Below are 13,253 nucleotides of genomic sequence, written 5' to 3' on the forward strand. Positions count from 1 at the left end.
GCAGAAGTTGCAGTGTCAATAGCTACAGATCTCCAAACTTCGTGTGGCCTTCAGATTAGCTCAGTGAGAGAGCTTCATGGAATGGGTTTCCATGGACGAGCAGCTCATCCAAGCCTCACGTTCCAGTGAAAGGAACTCTTAATGCTTCAGCATAGCAAGACATTTTGGACAATTTCATGCTCCCAACTTTGTGGGAACAGTTTGGGGACGGCCCCTTCCTGTTCCAACATAACTGCGCACCAGTGACCAAAGCAAGGTCCATAATGACATGGATGAGTGAGTTTGGTGTGGAGGAACTGGCCTGACCTCAACCCAACCCGATAGAACACCTTTGGGATGAATTAGAGCGTAGACTGCGAGCCAGACCTTCTCGTCCAACATCAGTGCCTGACCTCACAAATGCACTTCTAGAAGAATGGTCAAAAATTCCCATAAACACACTCCTAAACCTTGTGGAAAGCCATGTGCATGTAAAGGCAGGCATCCCAAAAAGTGTGTGTGTGTGTGTGTGTGTGTGTGTGTGTGTGTGTGTGTGTGTGTGTGTGTGTGTGTGTGTGTGTGTGTGTGTGTGTGTGTGTGTGTGTGTGTGTGTGTGTGTGTGTGTGTGTGTGTGTGTGTGTGTGTGTGTGTGTGTGTGTGTGTGTGTGTGTGTGTGTGTGTGTGTGTGTGTGTGTGTGTGTGTGTGTGTGTGTGTGTGTGTGTGTGTGTGTGTGTGTGTGTGGACTGGTAATCATCACGTTATGGGGACAAAATGTCCCCACAAAGATAGCAATATCCGAAATCCTCATCCTTGTGGGGACATTTTTAGGTCCCCATGAGGAAAACATCTTATAAATCAGACTAAGTGATGTTTTTTGAAAATGTAAAATTGCAGAATGTCTCCTGTGAGGGTTAGGTTTAGGGGCAGGGGCAGTGTAGGGGGATATAATATACGGTATGTACGGTATAAAAACCATTACGCCTATGGAAAGTCCCCATAAAACATGAAAACCCAACATGTGTGTGTGTGTGTGTGTGTGTGTGTGTGTGTATGTTTATTAATATATAGACAGACAGACAGACAGACAGACAGACAGACAGAATAGATAGATAGATAGATAGATAGATAGATAGATAGATAGATAGATAGATAGATAGATAGATAGATAGATAGATAGATAGATAGATAGATAGATAGATAGATAGATAGATAGATAGATAGATAGATAGATAGATAGATAGATCCCCTCCAATTCTTCTCTCCCAATTCTCATGTAATGCATCCATATATATTACTTTAACTACTCCAATTAAATAGTAAAAACTTTCTTCCATTAAAAAAAAATAAAAAAAATAAATATATATATATATATATATATATATATAAACAAAATTATAAAAAATAGAAAAATTATATATATAGTTTTTTCTTTTTTTCTTTTGCCCCTGCAGGAAAAAACACTCGACAGAATCAATATGTGATGATCTAGGGACCGAGACAAGCAGATGAACTGTGCGTGTGTGTGTGTGTGTGGTCATGTGTATGTTTGCATGGGGTTACATACGTGTGTTGAGTGTCGACATTGCTGAGTATTTGTTTATCCACCAAAGGGAGAAATAATCCAGAGAAGCTGTCAGCTGAAAATATAGACATCGCAAAAAGGCTTTCTCCAGGGAAATTACCGCAGAATAGCTGTTGAACCAATATGTAGAGATGTGCTCCACTGGTTTACAATGCGCTCAGAGTGAAACTCCCTCTACATGATCAATTTAAGACCTTCGGACATTTTATTAGCAGTGTTTGCTAAGTCAAGCATCTCGATTACTGTTACTCCCAGCGATCTGAAGGCATAAACCGAAGTATGAAAGGATAGTGTATGTTTTTGTTCCCCGAATCATGCATCTTCCTGTAGCTCTTGCATGACGCTAATAATCCCAAGGGTTCAAATGTTTAAAAATATAGAAATATTTTTACTGTTTCAGCTGTAAAAGTAATATACAGTATATGGATGCTTTGGGAGTTTTTAATATAATATTCTTTTCGCTCGACCATAAAACAGCTGAAAAAATCACACAGATTATGAACAAACTGGAAAATGACAGAACAACCGCATTACAAAACACAAACAATCACCCAGAACACAAATATGCACAAACACCATATTCATTTCCATCTGAAAATGTAAAATCTAGTTAGACTGCTGCTAGATTAGCACTATCTGTCTGCTGTTCATCCGAACCCTATAAATCCATGTCCTCTGGGTGTGTGTCTAGATTTTTATTATACCCCTCCGCCACATGGTCCCTGTCTATTACGCCACTCTTTAACTGCATAAAAGAGCTGTTAAATTCCTGGACGTAATGGGCTCATGTGATGGATGAGAATAGAGTATGTGAAGACCTTACAGCGCCCGGCCGCTTGTTCCTTTATAATGACAAATCCTTTGGCTGGAAGAGCTCAATTAACCTCTCATTATATTCTGACTGAGTTGGGCGCCTGTTGAGGCCGCTCATGTAGGACGTGAACTCGGAGGAAGTTCGTTTCAAAGAAGCGGATGAGAAAAAAAACAGTAGCATCTGATATCTGAGAATGGTGATTTACTCGCCATCATGTCGTTCCACGACTTTATTTTATTTTTGTTGCAAAAAAAGAGTTTTTTCATATCAAGGTTGTACACCATTCAGAGATGGATTGAGAAGGCCTTACAGTTCTCTTTCTGGATTTGAATTAAGGTAGAAAACACTTGAATCTAAGGATATATAATTAAACTGAATTGAAATGCATATAGCTGTGAGCAATTCAACTTGTTGACTTGACAAAGCCTTGTTTGAAAACTTTGAATGGAGTTTAAAAGACTGTGGTGGTCAGGGAGATTTGCTCACCAAGGCTGCATTTATGATTTTGAAAATACAGTAAAAACAGTAATATTCTGAAATATTATTACAATTTAAAATAACTATTTTCTATTGTAATATGTTATAAAGTGCAATTTATTCCTGTGATCAATGCTGAATTTTCAGCATCATTACTCACATGATTCTTCAGAAATCATTCTAATATGATGATTTGCTGCTCAAGAAACATTTCTGATTATTATCAATGTTGAAAACAGTTGTGAGACTTTCACAAGATACTCTTCTTTCAAAAAAAAGAAAAACTTTTGAACCACAGTGAAGAACACTTCATTTCCCAGAATGTATCATCTGTGTTGAATTAATTTGAATTGCAGTTCGTTATATCTCACTTCCTGTCATCTCAGTTCAAAATCCCTGTGTGCTGTAGCCAATCCAATTCAAATCTGTGAATTAAAGGGTTAGTTCACCCAAAAATGAAAATTCTGTCATTAATTACTTACCCTCATGTCGTTCGACACCCGTCAGACCTCCGTTCATCTTCGGAACAGAAATGAAGATATTTTAGTTGAAATCTGATGGCTCTGAAAGGCCTCCATTGGCTCAATGGCACGTTACACTCTCAAGACCCTTAAAATGTACTAAAGATGTTGTTACAAAGTCCATCTCACTACAGTGGTTCTACAATAACTTTATGAATCGGCGACAATAGTTTTTGTGCGCAAAAAAACCCTAAATAACGACTTACATAGTGATGACGATTTCAAAACACGGCCTCATGAAGCTTCGAAGCGTTATGAATCAGTGAGTCGAATCAGCGGTTTGAATCGCCAAATTTCAGCAGTTTGGCGGTTTGACACGCGATCCGAATCATCATTCGGCTCAGTGATTCAAAACGCTTCGAAGCTTCATGAGGCCGTGTTTTGAAATCGTCATCACTATGTAAGTCGTTATTTAGGGGTTTTTTGCGCACAAAAACTATTCTCGCCGATTCATAAAGTTATTTTAGAACCACTGTAGTGAGATGGACTTTGTAACGACGTCTTTAGTACCTTTTAAGGGTCTTTAGAGTGTAACGTGCCATTGAGCCAATGGAGGCCTTTCAGAGCCATCAGATTTCAACTAAAATATCTTAATTTCAGTTCCGAAGATGAACGGAGGTCTGACGGGTGTCGAACGACATGAGGGTAAGTAATTAATTACAGAATTTTCATTTTTGGGTGAACTAACCCTTTGAAAGGGATTCTTCCACTCTGAATGTTGCTCAACCCTGTTCAATACAGTGAAAGTGGCACTATCAGACTTAGAATATAGTGTGTATTGAATATAGAATTTCCACTTTCAATATGAAAAAGAGCAGCATGAACATTCAGCGAAACATCATTTGTGTTCCACAGAAGAAAGAGAAGTTTTGAAATGACACGAGTGTGAGTAAATGAAGACAGAATCTTCATTTCTGGCTGAAATATCCTTTTAATAAAGACTGAGATGATGACTCACATACGCTTGCATCCCCATTTCAAAAAGCGACTCACTTTGGTGTCATATTTCCCACACAGACGCTCCAGCGGTGCGTTTTGCTGCAGCTCACCCTGAGCGTCAGCTGTGCCGCGCGTGCACTGAATAATAAAGAGGTCGTAGCACATCATCAGCGTTTTTGTCGAGTTTTTTTGTCATTAGAGATGTGCTTCATGACAGAAGGTGCTGATCTTTCTCAGCCGCAAGGGGTCTTCATTCAGATGTCATGAAACCCTGCAGATGGAGCGGCGGGAGCCTGAAGTTCTGCCGATTCTTGAACATATGTGAAGATTGAGTAAGGAACTAAGATGTGAGAACTAGGAATTGGTAGGAAGAACATTTATCGGGTTATAGGGCTGTGCGATATTGAAGAAAAATGCGATATCCTTGTCAAATAATACCATATTCGATATGCGTTACGATATTGCTTTAAGTGTGTAAAATGTAAATTATATATAAAAAAAATGTAAAAAATTCTGAGAATGATACCATTTATGTGTTTCACATTCTTTCTGGGGAAAAAAAGCATCGCTACAACTTCTCAAAGTGACCAGCAGGGTTTTAGCTAAATTAATGTCACAAATCTGACAATATAATCAATGTAAACAAACAAAAAATGTAATGCCAATATTTATATACCAAAAACTCTTTGCTTGACTTGGTAATATATAGTTATATCAACCTAAAACTTAACATCAAGAACATCCAGGTAAACAAGGACACCTGAACTAGGGGTGGACGATTATTTTTATTTGAATTTATCTTTGTTATTAAAAATTTGAACTAAAACAGTAGTCTTCATATAAATATACACTGAATACACTGATACATAATAAAGCTACAAAGGTTATTCAGCCAAGAGCACTGAGTGATTTTCTCTTGTTCTTTTGTTGTTTGACAGACAGCGGCAGGTTTACTGTATTAGCAGGTTTACTGTATTAGCAGGTTTACTGTATTAGCAGGTTTACAGTATTAGCAGGTTTACTGTATTAGCAGGTTTACTGTATTAGCAGGCTGTCACTTTAAGACCTAATGCACGGATCCTTGACACGCATTCAGTTTCTTTCGGTGTGTGCGTGTGTCAGACCGCAGTTGTGTGTCAGACACAAGTTATTGCGTTTAATTACTCTTTTTACATCAAGCAAGCCACATAAGTAACAGTCGTGTGCCCAGTCTATTCTCTGCTATATGTATCGACCTAAAATGTAAAATTTTCACAATGTTGAAGTAGCCTATTAAAATCATTCAGATGTTGCGTGCCGTTGCGATATGCATATTGCGATATGTACATTTGCGATATTTCGATATATTGTGCAGCCCTATCGGGTTATTTGTTCCTTTTGTGTCAGTCGCACAAAGAAGAACTGTCTGAAGAACTGATGTCTAGGCCATATACCATTCCAGAATCAAATAAAATAATATGCAAATATTATACTCAAATAAAAAATATATATATTTTATATATAATATAGTTATTTTAGTCTATTCAAATTTTAAATATGGATATTTTTCTTACACAAACACGCCACTTCGCTTCAGAAGGCCTTTATTAACCCCCCGGTGCCATGTGGAGCAGTTATATGATGGATTGATGCACTTTTATGGACTTCAAAAACGACTCATCAAGTCAATGCCATTATAAAATTTGGAAGAGCCAGGACTTTTTTTTAATATAACTCTGATTGTATTCGTCTGAAAGAAGAATATCATATACTGGGCTAATTTTAATTTTTGGGTGAACTATCCCTTTAATGACAGAAAAATTAACTCAACTCTTTTTGGGGAATTCAAATAGGGACGTTAATTAGATTAATGGTAAATAGGAGGAAAGGGCGGTTTTAAAATCTTCTTAGTTACCAAATTTTGTATTCCAAAAGTGTGTCTGTTTACCTTGTAAAGTTACTGTCAGTGTTACTGGACACTTTCATTTACTTGTTTAACATTGTTGCCTCCCAATGATGTATGTCAATCTGTGGCTGCAGTGGAGTTCTGAGGGTCAGACAGTATCTTATCTAACCGTCTTACTGGTCTGTCAGCGTTTATTTTGTATGAAACCACATAGCTTGTCATTAATTCAGATATGCTGTAATTTGAAGATGGATTTCTATTCTTATTTTACATGTATACACAGACGTTTCATAGAAGGTTAGGTCATGAATATTTGCCTCAAAGTCATGGAAATGTATTGGTAGAAATGTGTACAACCTCTAACAGTCTACTAGTAGCCTACTCAACTAATACTCAGAGTTAATTGACAGTTTGATGCACCGTTACTGTCAGATGTTTAGATGATTTATCATTCGTTTTGTCTTCATTGGAAGTTGTTTTAGACATTTGGAGAACAGCGTGTTGTTTTGGCATTATTCTCAGACCCTCAAACATCATCTGCCACGCAACAGATTCCATCATTCGCATGTCTCATTTCTTTTGAACAGTTGTGTCTTATTAACTGGAACGAAACCCCAGCGAAATATCAATCTGCCAGTGTGATGATGAACATCAATCAAATGTGTTTCCCTTTCCAGCGCCGAATCAAGTCGTCTTCTCGTTCGACGTTGGGAACGGTCCCTTCGAGGTGAGGGTTGAGACGCCCGCCGCTCTGAACGACAACCGCTGGCATCACGTGAGAGCCGAGCGCAACGTGAAAGAAGCCTCGCTGTATGTGGACCACCATCCCGCCGCCGTTCAGAAAGCTCCCGCCGATGGACACATTCACCTGCAGCTCAACAGCCAATTATTTGTAGGTAAGAAGAACGTTTATCAGATAAATGATGTCTCTGTGTGCTGGTCAGAGATCATATTGCTGTTATCATGTTTTGGACAGCCATTATTTAACACTTTTGTGCCAATTCCACAAAGAAGAACAAGTCCAGGGGCCTCATTTATAAAACTTTGCGTAGGATTTGCCTTAGAAGTGGCGTACGGATGAAACATAGGACGTGCGTACGCACAGAAATATTCGGATTTATAACCGTGTACACGCACATCCTACGCAGTTTTCCCTTAATAAATCACAATCAATTCTAAATGTAGCGCAGCTTTTGCGGCTTCATGTCACGCCCATAGTTGCCCATAAATAGTCCGTGAAACGTCCACAAGTTAATATTCATCGATTGCGAAATCATGGCAAATACAGAGAGGAAATCAAAAAAACGTAACTTCACTCAATGTGAAGTAGAAATTATCGTTGGCGAGGTGGAAAAATAGGAGAATTTTTTTTTTTTTGGAGGGCACAGTGTGGGCATTACTAATGCAAAAAAGGCACTTGAGGTGCAAAAGGTTGCAGACGCCGTAAATGCTGTTGCCTCACAACCTCGGACCGTGGCCGAGAAAAAAAAAGAAATGGTCGGACATCAAAGTCGAGGCAAAAAAGCGTCTAGCGCTCCATCACCAGAGTGTGTCTGCCACGGGTGGGGGAAAGGGGACACTGGAGCTGAGCCCTCCTGATGAGAGACTGGCGGCAATTATTGGGGAATCCCTATTAATCCCTATCCCTATTATCTACGTGGAAATGGGAAATAGTTCAGTGCAAATGTAATTTCTTGCAGCTTTCTGAATGGTTGAGACATAGGCACGTCATATGTTATTTTATCGAAAATAAAACAAACTAAAGGCATTTGCATGAATACCATGATTCCGTAGCTGATGAAGACATTTTTACTATGAAAACAACTTTCCCCAGTGGACAATTAATACATCTATCTATCTATCTATCTATATATCTCCCTAATTATCTATCTATCTATCTATCTATCTATCTATCTATTTATCTATATATCTCCCTAATTATCTATCTATCTATCTATCTATCTATCTATCTATCTATCTATCTATCTATCTATCTATCTATCTATCTATCTATCTATCTATCTATCTATCTATCTATCTATCTATCTATCTATCTATCTATCTATCTATCTATCTATCTATCTATCTATCTATCTAATTGCATCTATATCTGCTCCGCCAGACGGACACATTGACGAGAATATCAGTTTTGTACATTATTTCGTTCTGTTTACCATATTATTTATGAGGATGAATTGCATAACATGCCAATATTGTTGCAGAACATCTCACTTTTTTTTTTTTTTGCATTTCTGTTGTAATTTTCGTTTGATTTTGTTTGTTTTACACTGCAGATCGATCAAACGGGTGTTCGTGTAGGCTGTTAATTGTAATACTTGCTTTGTGAAGTCTTCATGTTATTTATGAGAGGCAGTTTTGCCATTTCTTTTACACAACGGTCTACAGTTTCACACACTTTCACTTGTTTCTTCCTTCTGCCGACGGTGTCGCCATTTCTCATTTCACCCGTTTTTGTGCGTACGCCTGGGTCAGAGCTTGCGTGAAGGACCGCATTTTCCCGTCAAGTTTGCTTTTTATAAATACCAATTATTGCGTAGAGAGTGGCGTACGCCTTCTTTTGTGCGTACGCAACGTTTATAAACGAGGCCCCAGATCATATATCAGGCAATTTTGCTTACAAATATTTTATATTATATTATTTATATTTTCTATTTCAGTGTTATTTTAGTATTATTTATATACTATTATAGTATTTATTAATATTTTGAATTAGCTTTCATTTTTAAATTTTCAGTTTTCATTTTAAAGTTTTATTAACAAGCTTTTTTTCTGCTTCAGTTTTCATCTAATATTTATGTTTTATTTGAGTTTAATTTTTTTAATTAAATTTTGTTGTTTTTATTTTATTTTAATTCTAATTACATTTGAATTAACCTACCCCTAAATGAATTCCTGTAATATTACTATAACCTCATTCTTGTTATTGTAATGGAATAATAATACTAATATATTATTTAAAGGTGCCTTTATAAACAAGAAACATTTTATTATTGTATTTTTTCACTTTATTAACGTATTAAGAGTAATTGAAAATCAATAGAATTATAACAATATAAAACATCTGCATCATAATAATAGGAATTTGGAAGTAAATGTCCTGAAAATATTGTAAAAAAAAATTATGCAAAAAGTCCTAATGGTTCTAAAAACAGGCTTAATTAGCCCTTCGCTAAGCCCCGCCCTACTGTTGCTACGCCTGACAAGCTTTCGCGCCTGGCACGTTGTCAGACATTCCCAAGGAGATAATTAGTATTTTTTGGTGAACAGGTGAAATATCTGAGAGAGCAATGCATTCGAGGGATATACCCATGACATAATATGCAACCAATTAGAGAATACTTTTATCAAAATTTAAGCTAAAGCCCAGGCACGCCTCTAAGGGGGGGGGGTTAGGATGACTCTAAGGGCCCACAGACTTTTGGGGCCCCCAGAGATTAGTTTTATTAGTAGTAACAGTACTAGTAGTAATGTAATAGAAATTATAAATGTATAATCTACCAAAGAGTTACAAATATACAAAATTATGGCTTATTTCTGCATTTACGGCAAAATCTCATCACTCATGAACCGCTCACGGGTAAAACGACATTTGCTCAAATCACACTCCGACATGAAATTTATCTGTACTGTAGGCTACTATACTTGTAGCCCTTAAGAAAAGGTATTTAGTTTTATATTTATGTTTAAATATTATAACGTTATTTTTTTATGTCTATCTATGTTGTCAATCTGTCAATCCATGTTGATTATGAAAAGTGAACAGCATGAGTGAGAAAGGACACATCATGCCAGGAGACATCAGACATAATTTTGACCTCTTCATTCAGTTTTGTTTTGTAGAAAGCCTTTCTTTAAAGTAAATTTTGTTTTGTATAAATTATATCTTAATTTTAATCAAAGTTTATTCAGCCAAATGGGGCATTCTGGGGTAAGCGAGTGGAGCTTAATTGGTCAGTATTATTAAATTGCAGACAAAGATTTTGGATAGCTAGGTTGGTGCGGTATAGGGACCCAACATCATATTCTTTCATAGGGCCCAGAATTGGTAGCGCCGCCCCTGCTAAAGTCTATAGGTCATAGCGCAAGCAGCAGCCGCCTCATACACTGACCATTCAAATGGGAAACGCACAAATTGAGGAACAGCTATGTTCATGCACAGCAGGGTAAGTGAAATTACAAAATAATCTAATAATTATAAATCAAACATTTTAACGTAATCCATAAATCTTGTGGAATAAACACAATTAGACAGTAGCCTGACCACTTTGAAATGATAACATTCTCCCGCTTAAATTGTATATATACACTCACCTAAAGGATTATTAGGAACACCTGTTCAATTTCTCATTAATGCAATTATCTAATCAACCAATCACATGGCAGTTGCTTCAATGCATTTAGGGGTGTGGTCCTGGTCAAGACAATCTCCTGAACTCCAAAATGAATGTCAGAATGGGAAAGAAAGGTGATTTAAGCAATTTTGAGCGTGGCATGGTTGTTGGTGCCAGACGGGCCGGTCTGAGTATTTCACAATCTGCTCAGTTACTGGGATTTTCAGGCACAACCATTTCTAGGGTTTACAAAGAATGGTGTGAAAAGGGAAAAACATCCAGTATGCGGCAGTCCAATGCGGGAGTCAAAATTTGGCGTAAACAGAATGAGAACATGGATCCATCATGCCTTGTTACCACTGTGCAGGCTGGTGGTGGTGGTGTAATGGTTTGGGGGATGTTTTATTGGCACACTTTAGGCCCCTTAGTGCCAATTGGGCATCGTTTAAATGCCACGGCCTACCTGAGCATTGTTTCTGACCATGTCCATCCCTTTATGACCAACATGTCCCCATCCTCTGATGGCTACTTCCAGCAGGATAATGCACCATGTCACAAAGCTCGAATAATTTAAATTGGTTTCTTGAACATGACAATGAGTTCACTGTACTAAAATGGCCCCCACAGTCACCAGATCTCAACCCAATAGAGCATCTTTGGGATGTGGTGGAACGGGAGCTTCGTGCCCTGGATGTGCATCCCAAAATCTCCATCAACTGCAAGATGCTATCCTATCAATATGGGCCAACATTTCTAACGAATGCTTTTAGCACCTTGTTGAATCAATGCCACGTAGAATTTAGGCAGTTCTGAAGGCGAAATTAGTATGGTGTTCCTAATAATCCTTTAGGTGAGTGTATATATTCTCCTACACTGCTTGATCCACTACAATCTGATTGGGTATTTTGCACTGTAAAATAGTTTTCCCAAATAAGAATCTTCGGTAACGTTTGTAGGAAACTCTTTTCCTCGTCGAAGCAGAGACCAGGAGACGTTGGGATATCTTTCAAGCAGACGTTACTCTTTATTGAGACACACGCTGTTTTAGTCATCAAGTCTAATTCAAAGAGTATACACACTGTAATATATCTAGATTTCACAGGGGGAGGGATTCACACAATAGAGGAGGAGACAAACTAAACAAAAGCATGCAAATTAATTATCCAGGTGAAGAGACCTGCCCCAGACTCCAGTTCTAATCCAATCAGTATAACAGTGTCGTTCAAAAGCATTGATGCTAATCCAATCACTCTGACTATTCAGAAATGGGACAGGGGTTCCAAGAGCCATTAAAGACAAGAGGTGAGAATCTCAGTAATGTGGCTCATTTGACTTACAATAAAGAGAACAAGAACTGGCAGAAATATCTTGCTGGAAACTTTGCATAACAGACTAATTCATCTGATGTCATCATCTTTACCTTAAATGCTAAATACAATGTACTTCCCTTAGTTTTAAACAGATTCTTACATTTGTAATCCCACAAGTTACACTGAATTATTTCACGTAAATTAGTCACAAACACTAAGGATTTTGCGCTACGGTAGGAAAATCGGACAAGGTAGGACAAATCGACCTCGCTCGAAAGCTTGACAGACCTTCCGCGCCTAGTTACGGTTGCTAAGCAAGGCAAGGCAAGGCAAGGCAAGTTTATTTGTATAGCACATTTCATACACAGTGGCAATTCAAAGTGCTTTACACAGAAATGAAATAAAAATAAAAATATTACAGTTATAATAGGAATTTAAAGAAATAAAAAATAAAGAAAATATTGAAAGATAAAAATAAAGAGTATAATTAAAAATAAAAATAAAAACAGGGTTAAATTTAAGCATATAAATTAAAATGCAAGCAGTTCGGACAAAGCACGTACAGTGGCACAGCTCATTCAGTAAATGCACAGCTAAACAGATGTGTTTTGAGTCTGGATTTGAAAGTGGCTACTGTTGGAGCACATCTGATCTGGTCAGGAAGCTGGTTCCAGCTACGGCTGGCATAATAGCTAAAAGCAGACTCTCCTTGCTTTGAGTGAACCCTTGGTATTTCTAATTGACTTGATCCTGATGATCTGAGTGATCTGTTGGGTTTGTATTTAATCAGCATATCTGCAATGTATTGAGGTCCTAGGTCATTGAGTGATTTATATACAAGTAATAGCACTTTAAAATCGATCCTAAATGTAACTGGAAGCCAGTGTAAAGATCTGAGGACTGGTGTGATATGGTCATATTTTCTGGTTCGGCTCAGGATCCTGGCAGCAGCGTTCTGTATGAGCTGCAGCTGTCTAATGGTCTTTTTGGGAAGGCCGGTGAGAAGACCATTACAATAGTCCACCCTACTGGTAATAAAAGCATGAACGAGTTTCTCTAAGTCTTGCCTGGAAACAAAGCATCTAATTCTTGATATATTTTTGAGATGATAGTAAGCGGATTTAGTTATTGCTTTGACATGACTATTGAAACTCAGGTCTGCCTCCAAAATCACACCAAGATTCCTGACTTGATTTTTTGATTTCAGGCCTTTAGCCTCAAGATATGCGTTCACCTTCAGAATTTCATCTTTGTTTCCAAATGTAGTAATTTCAGTTTTGTCTTTGTTTAACTGAAGAAAGTTTTGGCACATCCAATTGTTAACTTCATCAATGCATTTGCATAGAGAGTCAATGGGGCTGTAGTCATTTGGTGATAGGGCTAAGTAGATCTG

General features: G+C 37.7%; 1 protein-coding gene across 1 annotated transcript in view; it reads left to right on the plus strand.

Annotated features, from left to right (window-relative positions):
• Nucleotides 1-13,253, plus strand: part of cntnap3 (contactin associated protein family member 3) — a 269,897-nt gene that overhangs the window by 202,529 nt on the left and 54,115 nt on the right. The window contains exon 17 of the mRNA XM_079805074.1: nucleotides 6,876-7,094. Within this exon, the coding sequence (XP_079661200.1) occupies nucleotides 6,876-7,094 (219 nt within the window). The remainder of the gene's footprint in view (nucleotides 1-6,875; nucleotides 7,095-13,253) is intronic.

This window comes from Gobio gobio, assembly GCF_949357685.1.
Source record: "Gobio gobio genome assembly, chromosome: 22".
Classification (NCBI taxonomy): Eukaryota; Metazoa; Chordata; class Actinopteri; order Cypriniformes; family Gobionidae; genus Gobio; species Gobio gobio.